We start from the raw sequence: 21,296 nt of genomic DNA on the forward strand, positions 1-21,296 counted from the left end.
ACAGAGGTGACTGCAGAAGTCTAGGGTGAAAAGAAGACTACTTGAAATAGATTGTTCAAATTATCCTTATTTTTAACCAAGCTGCTTCAACTTTTTCCATCACGTGCACATAAAAGCTTAGGTATTGTTTGCTGAGAAAACCTCCATTACATATTTTAAGCATTCCTTTTTGAAAGTCACTTGGGTGTAAGATTTTAAAGGGTGTAAAAAACACCTACCTCTACAAAAACAATTACACATCTTTAAAGCGTATGCATATCCTATTGCTACTATTAACTTTTCCCAAAACTGTATTTTTACTGTAACTATACACATAACATGAACATTTCTGCTCAGTGCATTTTAATTTGACTTTAAAAAATGAATGTGTAAGGTGTATATATATAGTGATCTTTCCACTTTTATGACTGCACTAGGAACTACAAAAAATAATATTTTTTATATTAGTTTGAATTTCACTTTCTTAGACCTTTGTTCTAACCTTGTGAAGTTGCTCATCCACACAGTTTCCTCAAGATGACAGATAGCTCAAGCAGTAAAGGCAGAAGTGTCTTTGCAGGAATTAAAGAAATACTAACATGCTTCCCGCAGGAATGGAAGCATCCTTCTGGGATATGTGTTGGGCTCTACCTTCTGTGAAAGATACAGGATCCCCTAAAAAATATTTACATTTGTAGGTATTTGGCTACCATTTCCCCAAAGCAATCCAGAGACAGATGGAACTTCAGAGTGAAGCACTGCAAGCGATCCAAGACCAGCTAAGAAGCAGCCACTTAAAATAATTTCATTGAAGATAAAATCCCAAACATTCCCTATTAACTAGAGTTCAGAAGTATAAGGCTAACGTAAAATCAATCTTCTCTGAAAATAATGGTTTGGGACACAATGTTATAGTGATGACAGTGAGGCAACCACCAAGTGTCAATGGTTCGACCAAACCACTTCCAGTAGAGAAATCAGGAGGTAGTCTGCATGACACTCTGTATGATGCTTTCTGCCAAGTAAACAGTTATGTGAATGTGGGAAAGTGTAAGGGCACATCAGCTGCTTGGTGGCTTCCATTTGCTGCTGGTAGATAGGGAAACTTTGTTAAGTGATAAACTGTATTTGATCATCTGAATTCAGGTTGTCATCTACAGCTCATGAAAAGGGATCAGCAGGAGTTAGATTAACAGCAGCGGCAAATGGGAACAACTAAGGAAGGAATGGCTAGTATATTGGGCAGTTGACTTGTATGCTGTTCCCAAGATGCATGAGTAATTTCTGTAATACACTGCCCCTCCCTACCCTCCATGTCCCAAATCACCACCACCTGAAGCAGCCTTCACTTCTGCACAAACTTGAGTCTGCATGTCCTACCATTAAAATGCAAACTCCCCAATTTCAATCATTTCCGATTTATTTTCTGCAAACAGCTGCAAGACGAACATTTACTTGGGAGAAGCTGTTGACTCCATCAAGGGTAAAGAGGCCTTGCAGAGACATTTTACAAATTAGAGGGCTGGACAATCACCAACAATATGAAGCTTGACATGAGCAAGTGCCAGATTCTGCACCTCGGATGGGGAAATCCTGAATATACATACAGGCTGAGAGATGAGAAACTGGAGAGCAGCCCTGCAGAAATGTATCTGGGGCATTTTGGTTAACAGCATGTTGAATATGAGTCAACAGCGTGCCATGGTAGCCAAAAGTGCCAGCCATATCCTGGGGTGCATTGGGCACAGCAATACTAACCAGTAAAGGGAAGTGGCTGTTCCACTCTGTGCTGGGCTGGTACAGCCTTACCTTGAATACTGTGTGCAGCTTGGGGCACCACAATATAAGGACATAAAACTATTAGAGCGTATCCAAAGGAGGCCTACAAAGATGGTGAAGGGTCTAGAGTGGAACACGTAAGAGGAGCAACTAAAGTCACTTGGATTGCTCAGCCTAGAGAAGAGGAGACTGAGGGGAGACCTCAATGCAGCTTAGAGCTTCCTCATGAGGGGAGCAAAGGGGCAGGTGCTGAGCTCTGCTCTCTGGTAACCAGCGACAGGACCCAAGGGAACGGCATAGAGCTGGGACAGGGGAGGGTCAGGCTGGGTGTGAGGAAAGGTTCTGCACCCAGAGGGTGGTCAGGCACTGGGACAGGCTCCTCAGGGCAGTGGTCACAGCACCGAGCCTGCCAGAGTTCAAGAAGCATCTGGACAATGCTCTCAGACATATGGTTTGATTTTTGGGTAGTCCTGTGTGGAGCAATGACAGACTCAATGATCCTTGTGGGTCTCTTCCAACTCAGAATATTCTATGATTATATGATTACTTCCTTCAAATCAAGTAACCGTAATTTTATACCATCTCTGTAGATGATTAGCAATATATTCCAGTCAAATCTATTGATAACTTTTTTTTTCCCCTAACCAAAGAATATAATATTAAAGTTACATCACAATAATTCTCTGTTGTACTAGGTCTATTTCTTCACTACTCTGCAGGAAGAGTTGCATTCAACAAACACAGTACGTGATACTTCCAAAATGAAAGAGAATTAAAGAACAGCTATGTCACACACAGTTATAAACTATCTGAAAAGCGCCCCCCCCCCCCAAAAAAAAAGTCAAAGCAAGATAGAAAATTGACTCAATTTTAGACAAATGAATGCATCTGTGTCTCAAAGAGATGTTGTGAAGAAACAACATATTTTTAATGAATAAAACATACGATTAAATGGTAAAAATGATTAAATGGGCCAATAATTAAATGGCAAAAACTGACAGAAGAGACATTATTACAAATAATGAATTCAAGTGCAGGTTATACAATACTAATTAATGTCACTTCCTGCATTAGAACTACCTTCTGACACCTGATCTGGCAACTCTGTCATGACCAACCTTCAGTTCCATCCCTCATTCCCAATCCTCTAGATACAAACCTATGTTTTGTTCCTCCTCCTGAAACCAGTAGCCAAACCACTAGGAACACAGTAAGGAGTTCTATCTTTGGCTAACTTCAGCGTAGCAGCAACTCTGTAATTCACAAATAGCTGCAAAAGTCCTGCTAAGATCCGGCAGATAATCCAACAGTTATTTGTTCTATTAAGATGGCACATGCAAAGTCCTCTCAAGATACTCTTGTCTTTACACCCAAAGGACTTAGTGTCCAAACACCAGAAACCCCGTACAAGTAAGTTTCCACAAGCTTGTAACTTGAGTATGTTTTCAGAGGAAGTCTCTTGACAACAAGCCAACTCTCCTGTAGAATAGCAAGCTTCTCTAAGACATGGAACACAATTTAGCATCCCATTAAGAGATGTATTTAAAAAAATCTATAAGCATTTTTAGATGTCATATTTTGAATGTATGTTTATATACACTCATTCTTATGTCCTTTTTAACAATTTTAGTTTTACCAATTTACCTACACTTAAGACATGCATATGCACTCAAGAAAAAAAACACCTGTAAACATTCAGACAAGTCCTAGAAAACTCTCCTTGCATGAACTTCCACTCTTCACCTAGTCAGACCAGAAAGCATATTGACCACAAAAAGCACTTTACTGTCCAAGTGCAGACCACTTTTTCCAAGTTCTAAAATTAGTGATTAAAGCAATGGTTTCTGAGGCAAGAATGACTTGCACTTGCAGGATAACAACTGGATGAAAACCCTACTACTGGGGTAAGCTTCTGCAGAGTATGCATCTCTGAGTGTGGACCACAGTATGAACCACTAAGCAGAAAGATAAAAATCCAATTCTGTCTCCATTTCTTTTCAGGGTAAAAGCAAGAATATTTGTATTACCAACTTCTTGTTCAGCATTCAGTGGAATACCTATGTCTTATTTATTGCAAAAACCAAAACTGTGGTAACATATCTTCCAATTACATATATACTTACAATAATTTTAACAGTCATATCTAAAAGGGATATAGGTACACATGGAGGATATTTTTAAAGCAAACAGATAAAATGCTTACCCCCAAAGCTGGCAATCTTTGTGTGCAACTGACAGCAACCTTCAGTTTCCAGTCTGTTTCTCCATCAAGCTGGTCAGTTCGAATGAAACATGAACCTTGAAGTTAGAAAGACGTGAAACTATTTTTTAGTTATCAAAAATACAGTTTGAGTTAAAAATTTGGAAGAGTAAAAGCAAAGCAATTGAAAAATATTTTAAAATAAATGCTGTGTATATAAATCAATTCATACTTTAGAATCTGTATGCTGATTAAATGCTTTCTGACAGGAAAATAGAAGAATTTTCCTGATAAAATTAACAACGTTCTTGTTTATGAACATGCAAAAAAAATCCTCTTTTACAGGTTTCTTAACAGTTTCTAAACAGGTTTTCAAATATTATCAGCAAGAAATAGAACTTCACTGGTGGAAGTTGGAAAAGGTTTAATCTTTTTCCTTTTAGGATTTTGTCACTTGTGCAATTCCAAGACAATAAAATAAAAAAAATCTGCAATTTTGTCTCATTGCTGCTATGACATATAACAAGCTTCCATTACTTATATTCTCCTAGATTCACTGAAACTCTTCAATCTCTTTATATCCTTAATGTGGATACCATTCAAAAATAGTTAGGACACTAATTTATTCTACTTAAAAGAAGTAGTTTTAAATCACCTGTAATTGTCAAGGATCCAAAACTAAAGAAACCTGTCAACACATGAACAGTAATTAAAATACGATGGATGCTTAAGATACAGACTGATACATAATGAAGAGAATCAGTATGCTTTACAGACTAAAGACTAGTTGTCTTCTAGAAGACCAGAAGAAAGAGAAAATTAAGCGCAGTGCAACAAGACCTCTCCATCACTATGTAACGTCCCATATAACTAGTTAGATGGTATCACTATGTATGGACTATTACACAGGTTACTAATGTAAGACCCAAAAAAGCCTGCCACATGAACACTGCAAAGCTATTTTTAAAAAAATACAGACTTCCAATTGGTTTGAAGCCTTTTAAAAAGCAAAAAAAGTTAGCAATACTCCTCACACTCGCTACACTAGAGAATGCTTAAACATTTCTCAAGTAATAATTACAGCTTCTATTAGGAGTTCAAGAAGTGTTTGGACAATTCTCTCAGACATGTTATTTCATTTTGGGATGGTCCTTTGTGAAGCCAGAAGTTGGACCTGATGATCCTTGTGGGTCTCTTCCAACTTGGGATATCCTATTACATTAAAGCTTAAAAAATTTATACACAAATTTATACTGTATACTATGGTTGTGAAATGAAGATAGATTTTTCTAGGTATTTGTTATTTTTAAACAATGTGTATAGACATAAATGTGTATACACAAGTTATTCTTTATTTTAACCAATCAAAAACTAAAAGGTAGTCTCATCACTAGTAGTGATATGGTAGCAATTAAACTAAAGGAAACACTGGCAAAGAAGTTTATCCAGGTTTGAGTCTTCTTACAGAGACAGTGAGCCGATGCCTGTAAATCAGTGATTCTAATAAGCAACGCATCAGAATATCTAATAGGCTATGTATCAGAAAGGGTGAGTGAACTATGTATCTATGAGTGAACACGAGAGAGATTCTTTTACAGGACATGGGGACCCCGATGCAAGTAAAATCTAACAGAACCCAATGTTTTATTCACCAGTGCCTATAAATTAAGAAGTTCAATAAGCTAACAGTCTGAAAAGACATGCTGGAGCAGGAAGCCATCTAAAATTATATCTGACTAGAAGGAAGCATTTTTTACACAACAGTCTTTTGAAAGAAGCTTACAAGTCTTCATGTGACAGCCGTATTTATATAAAGCACACGGTAAGTAAACAAATCTTTTCATACAAAAGACTCTTAGAGCACATACTTTAACATGACCAAAGCACTAAGATAGAAGCTGCAGAGCTGTACCTAAAATAAATTCTTGACAAGCTGATTTAAAATTCAACTAGATTCTTTATGGATTTTTTTCTAAAAGAAAATACTGTAAAGCACTGAAAAATCCAATGACATACAATGCATTATAAGTAAGGCTGAAATATCTAGCAACACCTAGAAACACCAGTTTCACTGCACATTCTATCCATGGCATAATCAGTCTACTATCCATCATACTTTTCCTGTTCAAGACGTTTCATGGTTCTCTTTACCCTTCCTGTCAATGGTTGCTTTCTTCCATCAATTTCATTTAGAATTATACTATAGATCAATGCAGTTCAAGACCAGTGTGGCCCCTGTGAATGGTTGACTGCACATACATCCATTTAATAGAGCTCACACTATGACAAGTATTGGCCAACCACATTTCCTCTCCACTTCAGCAGTTAATTTCATCAATAACTTATCTCATAGCCTGTTTCCCTTTTAACCAGAAAAGGGGACTGCTTTCTGCCAAGTCAGCTTTCAATAATCATCACAACAGCAAAACCGAAACAATACAATCCTCTTCTCCACTTCAAATACTTCATCATAGCTAAATAAGTCATTTTAATTACACAATGAGATATTAAACTTGGCTTAACTAAGATATAAACACAGGATACTAAACATATGACTAGAAACAACATATAAAAACAACTTCTAACTCTCACCAAGTTCCTGAACATCTAAAGAACCAAGTATTTCTCACTTTGTACTTCACCTTCCAACATATTCAAGTCAGCAATACCTAAGACTTCTAAAATCAAACTCTTTTGGAAAAATAGCTGTTTTAACAGCACCATTCGAAAATGCTTGACAGTGTACCTTTCCCCAACCCCCAAAATCACAAATTATTTTTTAACTGCTTGGTTTATGTATACTTTAACAATGTTTTGCATCAGTGTTAAAAGTCACATTTCTAACATGAATATGACTTACATGGAAAAAACAACTATACAAACATCAGAAATTGCTATTCTCTGTGTATTCAAGGATAATTTTTGAACCAGACAATTATTTCCAGTGTACAAATCATAGAAGTTTATGATGTTCTTGTGCATTTTTTTTTTAAGTTATGTGCTTAAAGGAAAAGTCATGGATTGCTAAACGTTTGTTTAGCAATCAAGCATAGCTAACAACAGAAAAATGAAATTCCACACTGAACATCAGAAATCTCTAAGGACAGAAATACTTTTCATAAAGCCATATATAAAGTAGAATCAGGAAATTAAAGTACTTTTAAAAGTGAGGGCACACAGATGCTCATTTCCCATAAACAGACAATCACTCAAGATTAGCAGCCAAATCTGAACATAATGTGTTTGATTTATTTTTGTCTTTATAGAGAAAATTTTTGAGTGAAATGAATCAGAATTTAAAGTTTCATCTAAAGAAATTACACCAGGTTTGAAGAGCTAATCATTTATCTGAAGTAGTACATACAAACTTCATCTGAATACATTTAAATTACTTTACTACTACCTAGTATTCATTTAGCATAATCAGTTGAAGACAGGCACAAATCAGTTTGGAGCATCTCCGTGCATGGTAAGCCCAAGTACAACTAGACTGTTTTTTTAAAACCATTTCAGCTGAAATCAGTGAAACTTGCATGCTTAGCTAAGTCCTAGGACTACAGTTCTCTTTTGGGTGTTCTAGCAAAAGTTCAGCTATTTATTGGAAGTCTGTCCTTACCCTAAGACCGTCCTGGAATAACAGTGCCCACAGCACAAAGGACGAAAACATTTTAAGAAAGTTAAGAATGTGTATTGGATTTACATGGAAAGGTTTTGGTAGTGGGGGGCTGCAGGGGTGGTAGCCTCTGCAAGAAGAATCCAGAAGCTGCCCCATGGCAGATCAGAGCCAGTTTCAGCTGGCTCCAAAGGGACCTGCGGCTGACCAGAGCCAAGGCATGAGCAAAACTGTTTGCACCTCTGGGAGAGCAGATTTAAGAAAAGGAAAAAAAAAGTTACTGCACAACAGCAGCTGGGAGAGAGAGAAGAGGAGCACAAAACAGCCCTGCAGCCCCCAAGGTGAGTGCAGCAGGAGGGCAGGAGGTGCTCCAGGCACACAGCAGCAGTTCCCCTGCGGCCTGTGGAGAGGCCCCTGGTGGAGCAGGCTGTCCCCCTGCAGCCCACGGGTCCCACATGGAGCAAATCTCCACGCTGCAGCCCATGGGTGGAGGAGCCCCCGGTGGAGCAGGTGGATGTGGCCTGGAGGAGGCTGCGGCCCATGGAGAGCCCCCGCAGGAGCAGGCCCCGGGCCGGAGCTGCAGCCTGTGGAGAGGAGCCCACGCAGGAGCAGGGGGTCTGGGGGGAGCTGCCGCCCGTGGGGGACCCATGCTGGAGCAGTTTGCTCCTGGGGGATGGATGGACTCCGAGGTATGGAGCCATGTGGGAGCAGTTCTTGAAGAGCTGTTAAGATTCTATGAACGTGACAATCTGTGACTAAATGAAGTCCGTGCAACCAGAAGCAAAGAACTTCAACTTTTCCCATAAAATAATCTTATTTTAATTTATTGCATAGCTTGTGACAACACACAATACATCGGTATCTGTTTTTTTCAGTGAATTGACTGATCAAGGCCTCATTTGTACAGTTTGAGTTCATTTACAAAAACAGATTTCTTTGAAGTCAACACAATATTTTGACATAACACTACTTAGATTCAAAACAAACATTAGCATTTGAAAGAATTTCTCCTAAAACTGAGAACCAAAGTTAAAAAGTAAGTATACCTTGAAATGTAGCCCTTTTTTCCCCAAAAGGGATTGTGTGCATTAATACTGAAGAAAAACAATGTTTCTTTCAGTAGCTTTTACACCATTTTGAAATAGAGAAACAAAAGCTTATCTATGAACATACTAATTTAAGGCCATCATGTATCTGGCTAAGATTTGTCAAACAAAGTTCAGTAAAGAGTAAGTAGAAAGAATCTTATCTATTTAGTGTGTTCTGGACTTAAGGCTTTATTCAGAACATACATGAGGCATGTGTATAGGACTAATGTTTCTGTGAGCATCTTATACGTACATGTTCATCAATAACATGATGATTCATTTGTGGGTATGCCTGCCTCCAGAAATCCTGAAGAAAAAGTACCCAAACAAAAATTGTGTTTGGAGAATGTTAGTCACTCTATAGTCTCAAACAAAAAGGGCTCCTACAACATCACTCGAGAGAGGAAGAAGGAGAATGGGAAGGAAAGCTTCTTAATGATATAAAAAAATGTATCTTAAGCTTCCTTTTATATCATATTATCATCATCAGTTAGCTATATCTCATATTTGTTACACTACCAAATACTTATTTATATTTTATGCATTAGTTTCTTACATGTGGTTATATTTAATTTCCTGAAATTATCATAATATGCATAAATTTGTGCTTACCATCAAGCACTTAAAATTATATTTTTATATACACCGTTCAGAGAATTAATTACAGTTTTTAATACAGGCTTCTGAAAACAAGTTATTACCAGCAATGTTATGTATTTTCTTAACGTATTCTAGCTTACGGTTTGTTTTTAATTATGTCACTTGAAAGAGATTTTTTTTTTATGTATTAACTAAATTATTCACTATTTTATTTCATTTGGAAATCTTGTTTCTGAAAAGCAAAAAGATAGACTTGTTTTCCTTAAAACAACTACTTCACTAATCATCCTGTTTGCCAAGTCGTTTGTAAAGTAATGCAGTTAAAATAAGAACTCTAGAATAATGAAATTGACAGACAAAGAGCAATCTACTTTACAAAAGGAAAATAATGTAAATTATTTATAAAAAGTTGAAAAAAGTATAAAAAGTACCTGATTTTCATGGAAGGCTATATAATGAAGAAAAAAATCATTCAAATGATTGGAATTACATCAAGATTTAATATTTGCTATGACTGTGGAAAGAAAGTAACAATAACCCTAGAAAAGCTGCTTTAGTTTGCTACAGAAACAAAACTGTGTCTCATCTTACTGTATTATTTTATTATTGTTATTTTTTTAATTTTTTTTTTTAGGCAAAGGCTCTTTAATACCAGTGCAACAGAATTTCTCATGATAGCCTAATAATGTCCTAAAATAATCAGATAGAAGCAGAATATTATACCACTTATACACGGGTGTTCTTTGTTAGGGAATAATGCTGTTGAAAAATCCAAGACTATATAATTGAATCCAAATACCTCAAAATGCATACATCAACTCATGGAGAGTCCTTGCAAATTAAATTCTGAAAATAGCAATGAAAAATTCAGATAGGCTGGAAAAATGAAAAGACAGTTTACCTCTGCTTTTTTTTACCAGCTTTGTTTTTACAAAGAGAAGTCAGGAAAGTATGATAATACTTAAAACACTTGACTTCCAGGACTGGAAAGGTTTCTTGGCTAACAGAAACATAAGAAGGGACATAAGGACCTGAAAAAGAATTTCTGAGTCATGAGATGAAACACCAGAGAGGAATCTGAGTTTAGTGGAGAGGAAAAAACAACAACAACAACAACAACAACAACAACAAAAGAAACCTAAGGTATAACTTACTCTGACTTGCATTTAAAAAAAATGACAGTGAACAACATATTAAAAAAAAAATAGTATTTCTGTCCTAGACTACTTCTGCACTTGCTTGGAGCAACCACTTACAGCAGATCTTGTCTTCTACACCTATTTATCAGCATTGTACTAGCAGGATATATTTTCAAAAAAGACTTCAATTTTTTAGATTTAACAAGTACATTCAAATCCTTTCCACATTGCCTCAGCAGTCAACCCCCACACAGTATTTGTTATAAATGTCATTGTACACAGTAAAGAACTGTATATAGGAAGTTAATCAACAACACAGGAGTTCTGAAAACCTTACTTAAATTTCTCTTGGAGAACATTAACATTAAAGGTTTCTGCTTCATTTTTTTTTTTTTTTTTTCCAAATATCAGCAGTGTTAAGAAAGATTTGCTAGTAGGAATTAGGAGGACTTACAGGTAGAATTCAAATATCGTTTAAGACATTTTAATGTTGCACTGTGATAAAGATGCATCAGATGGAAACAACTGTAATTTACTTGTATATAGCAGATGTGCAGTAATATGCCTTTTTTATTTTTAAACAAGAATAAAGACCAAGTGCCCTGGTCTTGAAAAGGTGTTATTTTATCTGTTATTTATAAATTCAGGGCAAAATTCCCATTACATTTATAGAACTGAAAAATAAGTATAGAATGTATATACTTAAATTAGTCTCAAACAAACAAACAAACAAACACCAAAACCAAAATTAAGTTACATTTATATTCTCTAACATGTAGATAATAGAAATTCACGACAGTTATTCACAAACACAGATAATACTAAACCACAACTATAGGTCTGGTTTCTTTCCAACAGTCAAATCTAAATAAATAAAATTATGTCTGCCTTCTCGCTGAAGATCTGTATCCAATGAATTTTTTACAAATGAGAACAACAGCTACAACTAATGCCTTTCAAGGCTCAGCGAAACTGAATTATTAAATCTGTCTGTCTATATCCTATTACAGCCTACTTATGAATACTTGATTTTATTTTGTATAATTGACAACAGTTGTCAGGAAAGGAAGGTTTTAACAGCAATCAAATTAAGATCAACTCGTCTATATGTCACAGTGAAGAGCCTGCATCAAGTGTTGATGAATTAATTGATGGGTCACTGTGAAACAGGGGATGTGGAACTGTGGTGTCATGAACGGTTATATATTGTCTAGTGATGTTACAGCCTTCCTGCTTTAAGTCAAAAACACTGAAAGAGATGGCTTACTAGAATATGAAGAAGAAAAATGGACTTTGCATACATAACACCAGATCATTTATGAACAACTTAATTTTTAAGTCATTTATATTTGTTAAGTGACTATGTGCATGAAAATTTTAAACTGATGACAAGATGAGTAGCAGCACCAAGATGACATGTTAGACTACAGAGTTTCATTTACCAGTACAACAGAAAGCTTTCAGTTATGATACCTATTACAGAGGGGAAAAAAACACCAGAACAGCTGAAACACCCTAAACATTTAAGCTATAGCACCATCCCTTTAGGATGTGATTACAAAATGTAGTCACATTTATACAAGACCAATGAAATCAGTTTTAAAGCATTAATTTCTCTTAATACCAGTAAAAGAACTGTGTGTACTTGAGATATTTGATCTGAATTAAGAAACTGATGAAGCAATTGATTAATTGGAATTTAAGCCATCAGTCACTGGATCCATCAACAGATTCATTTACATTCTAAACAATCAGCTGATGGTCTTATAGGATACTGTGTATTAATACACAGTCAATATGATACCACCAAGCTCATCACAGTTCCTTATTGACAAGCACACTTGCTTTTAATCTAAGTTTGATCCACAACATCTTTTTTTGGATTGCTGTATTGATTCAGTGTGCTTTAGTAGTTTTTACTTTTATTAAAAACATTACGGAATTATCTTACATACAGCAAACAATGTCCCAAGTGGGAAAAAAGCATCTACATTCATGTTCATGTTCTCAAATTTTAATGCAACTGATTTAGATGACTGAGATATACAGGTGGATACTCAAAAGCATGAATTAATTCACCCTTCCATTTAATAGGTTTTCATATACTACTTTGCTCCACTGTTTTTCTGATGTATACTAATAATTCCTTTTTGTAGAAACTCAGTGGACAGGAAAAAAGGTAATCTGTATTATTTGTACCTTTACTTGGAATGTGCAATTTTATATCTTGTAAAAAAAAAAATCTAAACAGTAATAAGTCTAAAACTCTGACATACAGAATGCTTATAATGCTGAACAAGATCTTGCTTCACTTTCCAGATCAAAAAAAATCAAAGGAGGCCAGAATATCACTTCATAATGGTAGAAAAATCAGTACCATACTTGGGAGATATCAGCTCTACTGATAGCTTTTATACAATAACAAGAATATTTTTCACTGACACCACTCCCTTTTTCTGCACTTGTTTTGTCTGCTATTATAATTGCTTTTTTTGACTTTTAGAACTGGAGTAACTTATGGGGATCTATCCCATACATGATCCAAACACAATCTGACTAAAATCCATGAATTGAGAATATTTTCAGCTTTGCTCATTAATTTTTAAACCAATTTTGCTAGCACCATCAACATTAGTCATGCTTAAGTACGTATGTTAGAATTATGTTTTGTTAGAATTATGTTTCATTAGAATTATGTTTTTCAACAAGCAGTATCAGATAAACCAGGATTGAAAATATTTTCCAAACTAATTCACAGAAATCACAGATTACTTTGATGCAGGATATTCTGCATGTCTGGATAAGTCAAAGCGATGAAACTGAACCTTCTGCAACCAAAGAGGTTACAGATGTTTTTAAAAACAAAAGTAGCTGCACTGCAAATGATTTTAAGGTGACGCTAAAATATCAAAATCACACAACATGGATACTATTCCACAGCTGTAATGCCATAAACACCATCCATGCTATATTATCATTGTTTTCCTGGAATCATTATTCTAGTCTAAGTACTCAGTTCAGTTGGCTTTTTCTATTTATCTGTCCTTAACACAAAGAACTCATTTGGCCTTTAAAGGAAAACATTCAGGCTTATTATTGGGAAGCTGGTTTTCATTTAAAAATGCATAGTGAGAATTTGAGCGAGATTATAGTGAGAAAGTTCAAGTTTGCTTCAATAAGATTCTTCTTCAAATGTACAGTCAGACTTGCAGTAGGTACACTGCAAGAAACAATGATTATATTGCTGCCTATCATAACAGAAATGAAATTAGGATATTTTAACTAGCTTTTCTTGTATTTTTGTCTTAAATTTCAGTAGAAAAACTAATCAAGTAATTTTCTGATCCCAATGCAAAGCACACATAAACACTGATGTTACAAGCCTTATAAGGTTCAATACATATATTAAGAATACTGAATAAACTAGTTCCCTAATTTCAAAGCTTTGACTGGACAGCAGTACTCTATCAACATTCCTAACACTTAAATACTTGTAAAGACTGATAGTACAAAAAATATATATGTATATACACCTTAAAGTATAATTCTTTTAGATTATTTAAGGTTCATTTCTTCTCCCAAGGAAAGCAGAGCTCACAAACAAAAAGATATGGAGAAAAGTGTATGGCCAAATATAAAAGAATCCATTAAAAGAGCATTTAGTCTCCCAGATTTAGCAGAAGTAATCAACTTGAAGTACACACCAGTAACTAAATGAGGAGGAGCAAAAATAAAGCCTCGGTACCTCATTATACACAAACACATAAAAGTAAAAGTCAACAGAGCTGCTGATAAAGCCATCAGATTAAAACAGACATATGAGAAAAAAAAAAAAAAAACAACTAGAAAAAAGAACTAGAAAAAAAAACTCTTATTAGCAAGGTGATAATGTGCTTTACCAAACAGGAACCTAGAAAGAAGCAACAGACCCACCCATGAAGATTGACCACTGGACTTCCCTTCAGCAAGAAGCACACAACTTCATTTTTTTTTCCCCAGTTCCTTTTTGCTTGACAAAAGAAAGTTTGTAAAGCTACAAGGACACCTGCAATCAAAACTGTAACTGAAACAGTTAAACACAACCTAATTTTCATTTACCCTCCATACATACCAAGAGCAATGACAGTGTGGAAACATCAGCTTTAGCACTTGTATGGAGAGCCCTACTCACCTGTGTACTACTTGGAAGGCAGGCTCTCAGGGTCTCTACCACTGAAGAGAGAGATGCTAGACTTACACATGCTTCCATCCCAACTTCAGCCAGCCACACCTCAAGCCCCATATGAAAATCAGAAACTGACTACATCTCCAACCTATGCTTTCCTTATGAATATGTTAAGATTGATATGAGGATCATTTCTAAATGTAGTGAAACTACTTAAAAACTACTGCAAGGTCATTCCTCATTACACCTAATAATCTGAAATTTATAGTTTATGCAGAAATTCCTTTTTCATAATACAGATGAGGATCACCAAGATACATTTTCCATTAATTTCAAACAACCATCAAGATAATTTTAACAGGTTGCAGAGTAGAGCTTTCAGTGAAGAAGAGAAAAATATCTAAAAGAAGGTGTCAGTATTTTTAAAAATCCATAATGCATGACATGATTCTTCGAACAGATACTTCATGGAAAACATAAAATAAACTGCTTCTAAGCAGGGAATTCTTGAACCAAACTTGTGAAAGTTGTAAGTATTAGAGAAAACAGTACTGCATGATGATGAAACAAACTACTTTCATCACTTATTAAAAGCCTCCAATACTCCAAACTAAAGGAATACATTAAAAAAAAGCTTGCTAAAAATGACAAAATCCAGATAAACGTGCAGTGATTTTCCAACTAGAGTTGCAAAGGTGTTTAAAGACAGACCTTTAAGGATTGCCCAAGAGCATGCATGAATTACATTTTTTATGCTGCTCCACAAAGGGCAAAACTTTTCTAGTATAAGAAAATGGGGAGAAAGAAGTTCCCCTGCAGCCTGTGGAGAGGCCCCTGGTGGAGCAGGCTGTCCCCCTGCAGCCCATGGGTCCCACATGGAGCAGATCTCCACGCTGCAGCCCTGCCGTGGAGGAGCCCCCGGCCGGTGGAGCAGGTGGATGTGGCCTGGAGGAGGCTGCGGCCCATGGAGAGCCCCCGCAGGAGCAGGCCCCGGGCCGGAGCTGCAGCCCGTGGAGAGGAGCCCACGCAGGAGCAGGGGGTCTGGGGGGAGCTGCTGCCTGTGGGGACCCGTGCTGGAGCAGTTTGCTCCTGGGGGATGGACCCCGTGGTACGGAGCCATGCGGGAGCAGTTCTTGGAGAGCTGCTGCCTGTGGGCAGCCCCTGCAGGATCAGTTTGGGAAGGACGGCATCCCGTGGGAGGGACCCCACGTGGAGCAGGGGCAGGGAGTGACTGTGAGGGAGTGGTGGGGATGAAGCATTAGGGACTGACCGCAGCCCCCATTCCTTGTTCCCCTGTGCCTTCGGGAGGAGGAGGTGGAAGAGGGCGGATGGGGGGAGGTGGTTTTAGTTTGTGTTTACTTTCTCACTGCTCTAGCTTGCTAGTAATAGGTAATTACATTAATCTCCCTATGCTGAGTCTGTTTTGCCCATCATGATAATTGCTGAGTGATCTCCCTGTCCTTATCTCAACCCTTGAGCCCTTTCCATCATATTTTCTCCCCCTTTCCCTTTGAGGAGGGGGAGTGAGAGAGCAATTGTGTTGGAGCTCAGCTGCCCACCTGATTAAAACCACCACAACCTCAAAGATGAACAAAGCGCTAAGCTACTCTTCCTCTACTATTCCACAAGTGGACAACCTGGCATTAGAAGCCCATTTCCAACATGTTCATCCAGTCTTCACTTCATTCTCTGGTCCCTACCAAGAAGTAAATTAAGAGGTCCATTGAATGGTAATGCACTGAAACCTCAGAAAAGTTACTGCGCACAGAGCTGCTGACAACATGCTGAGTCTGACTGGAACTTTACTACAGATCCAGAACTTAAAATACTCTTTTGTATTATTCATGTAGTCACTTTGAAAACAAAACAAAACAAAACACACATTTTAAACAGACACCAGCAACTTTTTTTTATTACTATTATTGTGGTCTCCCTTATTAAAAGTTACACCAGCTAGCTTGCTTTCAAGTAACATCACATTTTCAAAAGTTAGCATACAATTTTCACATCTACCTGTGCCATTTTTAAATGTGAGCAAAATCATATATATTACAAAACGATAGAGCTGCTGTATTTCAATGCAGTTTGTATAGCTCACATACATGGAAAAAATGCAAGCCATGTAAACTGCAGTGGACACTCGCTTAGGATTTCAAGATATCCAGACTGCTGCTCCACCCAAGCTGCCAAATGCCCCAAAATCACTGGAGTGTGGGAACAGGCAGATTTATGACCAACACAATATACAAGCTCTTCTATACATACCAGGAACTTTTTTTCAGCCCTTTTTAGTTATTGTCTTTTTAGTTATTGTATAAATTTACAGTAAAGTATTTCCTTGTTACTATTTTAATGCAAACCGAATGCAACATATGCACTGTACAAGACACCCAAGTATGCACAGAAAATAATTAGCCAATGAAATACATTTTATCTTCTAATAACATTTTACTGTGTAATTTTTACATCAATAATACATATAGCATAATAGGATTAGCAGCTTTATGTTTCTACCTCATAAAAACCATCAGTGTTAAGTATATTCGTATCATCTGGCATTACTCAGTGGCTTAAAGTAGATACCAAACATTTCAAGCCTGCATTAAATCAAATGTAAAAAGGCGAATAGGAACTTAAGTACAGAAACACATTAAAGTAGTTTGGACAGGAAGTTGGCAGATACTCATGCCCTGAAGATAAACTTTTATCTGGCTGTATGTGCAAAATTTAACTCCAATCATTTATCATTCTTTATACCAGTACATTTTTCAAAGCATTGTAATTCACAGGCAGGTAAGTTTTATAGCATATGTTTTCTAAACGTAATAGAAAATGCCAGAATGTGTGATAAATGCAACACTTTTAAGCCTCATTATTCTGCAGTAGGTGGTTTTATAAGGAGATTGAAAATGACCTAAGTTTGAGGCAACTACATTTGCAAAAACGAAGAGCTACGGAAGCCTCAAAATAAAAATGATTTTCCTGTTCTTTATTTCCATTTTACTCATGCCATTATTGATAAAATAGGTACAAGTAAAAAAAAGTCCTAAAACGACTTAACTAGAAATTTCAATACCAGTTATATTGTCTTTTTCATAGAATCATAAAATCATTAAGGTTGGAAAAGACCTCCAAAATCATCTAGTCCAACCATTCCCCTACCACCAATATCACCCACTAGACCACATCCCTAAGTACCACATCTGCCCTTTCCTTAAACACCCCCAGGGATGGTGACTCCACCACTTCCCTGGACAACCCGTTCCAATGCCTAACCACTCTTTCCGAGAAGAAATTTTTCCTGATAACCAATCTGAACCTCCCCTGGTGCAACTTGAGAACATTCCCTCTAGTCCTATCACTAGTTACTTTGGAGAAAAGGCCAACTCCCACCTCATCACAACCTCCTTTCAGGTAGTTGTAGGGAGCAATAAGGTCTCCCCTGAGCCTCTTCTTCTCCAGACTAAACAACCCCAGTTCCCGCAGCTGCTCCTCATAGGACTTGTGTTCCAGGCCCTTCACTGGCTTTGTAGCCCTTCTCTGGACATGCTCCAGAGCCTTCTTGTAGAGAGGGGCCCAAAACTGAACACAGTGCTCAAGGTGCATCCTCACCAGAGCAGAGTACAGGGGGACGATCACCTCCCTGGTCCTGCTGGCTGCACTATTCCTGATACAAGCCAGGATGCCGTTGGCCTTCTTGGCCACGTGGGCACACTGCCAGCTCATGTTCAGGCGAGCATCTACCAACACCCCCAGATCCCTTTCCTCTGCACAGCTTTTGAGCCACTATGCCCCAAGCCTTTAGCGTTGCATGGGGTTGTTGTGGCCAAAGTGCAGGACCTGGCACTTAGCCACTGGCCCCAGCCCATCGATCCAACCTGTCCAGATCCCTCTGCAGGGCCTTCCTACCCTCCAGCAGATCGACACTTCCCCCCAACTTGGTGTCATCTGCAAACTCACTGAGGATGCACTCAATTCCCTCATCCAAATCATCAATAAAGATATTAAAGAGAATGGGCACCAACATCAATCCCTAGGGAACACCACTCATAACTGGTCACCAGCTGGGTTTCACTTTATTCACTGCCACTCTCTGGGCCCTAGCCGTCCAGCCAGTTTTTAACCCAGCAAAGAGTGTACCTGCCCAAACCATGGGCTGCCAGCTTCTCCAGGAGAATACTGTGGGAGACAGTGTCAAAGGCTTTCCTGAAATCTAGGTAGTCTACGTCAACAGCCTTTCCCTCATCCACCAGGCGGGTCACTCAGTCATAGAAGGAGATGAGGTTGGTCAGGCAGGACTTGCCTTTCATGAACCCATGTTGGCTAGGTCTGATCCCCTAGCTGTCCTGTTCCATAACCTGTTCCATTACCTTTCCTAGCACTGAGGTCAGGCTGACAGGCCTGTAGTTCCCCAGGCCCTCCTTATGACCCTTCTTATAGATGGACATCACATTAGCAAGTCTCCAGTCATCTGGGACCTCTCTGATTGACCATGACTGCTGATAGATGATGGAAAGCAGCCCAGCAATCACATCCACCAGCACCCCCAAGTGGATCCTATCTGGCCCCATTGACTTGTAACAGTCCACGTGGAGCAGCAGGTCTCTTAACTATTTTCACCTGAATTGTGGGGGGTTTATTCTGCTCCCTGTCCCAGACTTCCACATCAGGAGGCTGAGTACCCCAAGGGTAACTGGTCTGACTATTAAAGAGAAGTGTAAAGAAGGCATTAATAACCTAAGCCTCTTCCTTATCCTCAGTAGTCGTGTTCCCTGTTGCATCCAGTAAAGGATGAAGATTGTCCTTAGCCCTCCTCTTACTATTAACATATTTCTAAAAACTTTTTTGTTGTTGTTTTTTACCACAGTGGCCAAGTTGAACTTATGCTTATGCTTTAGCCTTTCTGATTTTCCCCCTGCATATGTTGGCAACTTCCTTGTACTCTCCTCAAGTTCCCTGTCCCTTCTTCCACAGGAGGTAAACTCTTTTTCTCCCAAAGTCTCAGCAGAAGTTCCATGTTCAGCCATGCCAGTCTTCTTCCCTGCTGGCTCATCTTATGGCACATGGGAACAGCCTGCTCCTGCACCTTGAAGACTTGAGGAGAGTCCAGCCTTCCTGGACCCCTCTGCCCTTCAGGACTGACTCCCAAGGGACCCTCCCTACCAGTGTCCTGAACAGTTCAAAGCCTGCCCTCTGGAAGTCCAAGATAGCAGTTTTACTGACCCCCCTCCTGACTTCAGGAGGAAAATAGAATAGTTCAGAATACTTCTACTTCAGAATAGAGAACTCTACCCACTGAGTGGTCACTCTGCCCAAGACAGCTCCCAACTACCACATCTCCCACCAGTCAGAAACACAGAATAGTTGAGGTTGGAAAGGACCTCTGGAGATGGCCTGGTCTAGCCACCCTGCCAAGCAGGGTCACCTTGCACACTTAGCACATTTCTCTTCCTCACCAGCAAATATTTTGTATTGCTTTTTGCAAGTGGAATACAAAATCATTGCTTTAATCTTTCTTGATTATTTAAAAAGCTTTTTAAAAAAAGAAGTAACTGAAAGTCAGAAGTTTCAGACGAAGCAGTGCAATATCTACAAAGGAAAAGTTACGCTATGGGCAACTTGCTTACTCAGCAGAATACATTCTTCAGGAAACTTGCTGAAAAGAGTACACTGAGACCAGAAAAATGCTTTGAATATGCAGGATTGGTAACCTTACAAAAGCATCAATCTTCTGGGAATACTGGAGAATAAAGACGATCTTGACCTTTGCCCTGGTAGAAAATTAACCATCCTTTTTCTTGAGCAAAGTACAAGCAAAGAAAACGTTGTCCAAATATAGGAAAGAGAGCACATGAACTCACTCTGCAAAAGCCACAGACAACATGAAGAGCAGAAAAACAGTCTTAATAGCAGCCACAGATGCTCATAGACAGAACCTTTATCCAAAAGAGGATGAAATTCTCTGGGTGAGATCTTTTCCCCACTTAGGTCAATGCCAAAACACCCACTGAGTTTGTCCTCCAAATCTTGATGTTGAGCAAATGGTGGTAGTAACAGAAAAAACACCACAATCAAGCTTATATACATTACCTATATCTTTGTAACGTGGCATTTTTTCTGTACATTCAAGGCCTTTCAGGAGCTAGATAATGAGATACAACATTCATTTCACAGGGGTATAGCAGCATCAACTTATAACAAGGTGTCTGGGAACTTCTGGAATTTTGAAGCCAATGTTTGCCACTGCCCTTGTACGTCACCAAGGGTGTAGTTGTTAGTGTACTGCCAAGGACAGCAATCAGTTAGGCTTCAGGACCAATGCCACTACTGTCTAAGGAGAAAGATGAGGATCCTCTTCACTACAATTGCTCTACATCTTTGTAGTTGAACCCCCTGAGAGAGATACAGGAAACAGTGATGCTCTTTCCCATGGTGCAGTCACCACTTAGAGGGTTATCTGAGGTCATCACATGTTTGAGAAGCTTAATTGCTGGGATGAGAGCTATTATGGCACATACAGGGGGTACAGACAGAGTCAACAGAATTGTTTTACAGGATGTCCTACTTGTGAGATTGCACTTTTACATTTGCAAAGCTTAGCAGTGCTCACTACAGACCTACGTAGTCCTTATCTGTTTGTGAACATCAGGTCTAGCGGGGCACCCCTCCAGTAGGCTCACTAACCAGCTGAGTCAGGAAGTTATATTCCACACACTCCAGGAACCTCCTAGAC

At 38.3% G+C, this 21,296-nt stretch overlaps 1 protein-coding gene across 5 annotated transcripts in view; it reads right to left on the reverse strand.

Moving 5' to 3' along the window:
• The window catches only part of ATP9B (ATPase phospholipid transporting 9B (putative)), a 180,805-nt gene that overhangs the window by 94,175 nt on the left and 65,334 nt on the right, over positions 1-21,296 (reverse strand). For all 5 annotated transcript variants that reach the window (XM_040547320.1, XM_040547319.1, XM_040547318.1 and 2 more), the window contains one exon: positions 3,962-4,056. In XM_040547320.1, the coding sequence (XP_040403254.1) occupies positions 3,962-4,056 (95 nt within the window). The remainder of the gene's footprint in view (positions 1-3,961; positions 4,057-21,296) is intronic.

The sequence above is a fragment of the Cygnus olor genome, chromosome 2 (assembly GCF_009769625.2).
Source record: "Cygnus olor isolate bCygOlo1 chromosome 2, bCygOlo1.pri.v2, whole genome shotgun sequence".
In the NCBI taxonomy this organism is placed as follows: domain Eukaryota; kingdom Metazoa; phylum Chordata; class Aves; order Anseriformes; family Anatidae; genus Cygnus; species Cygnus olor.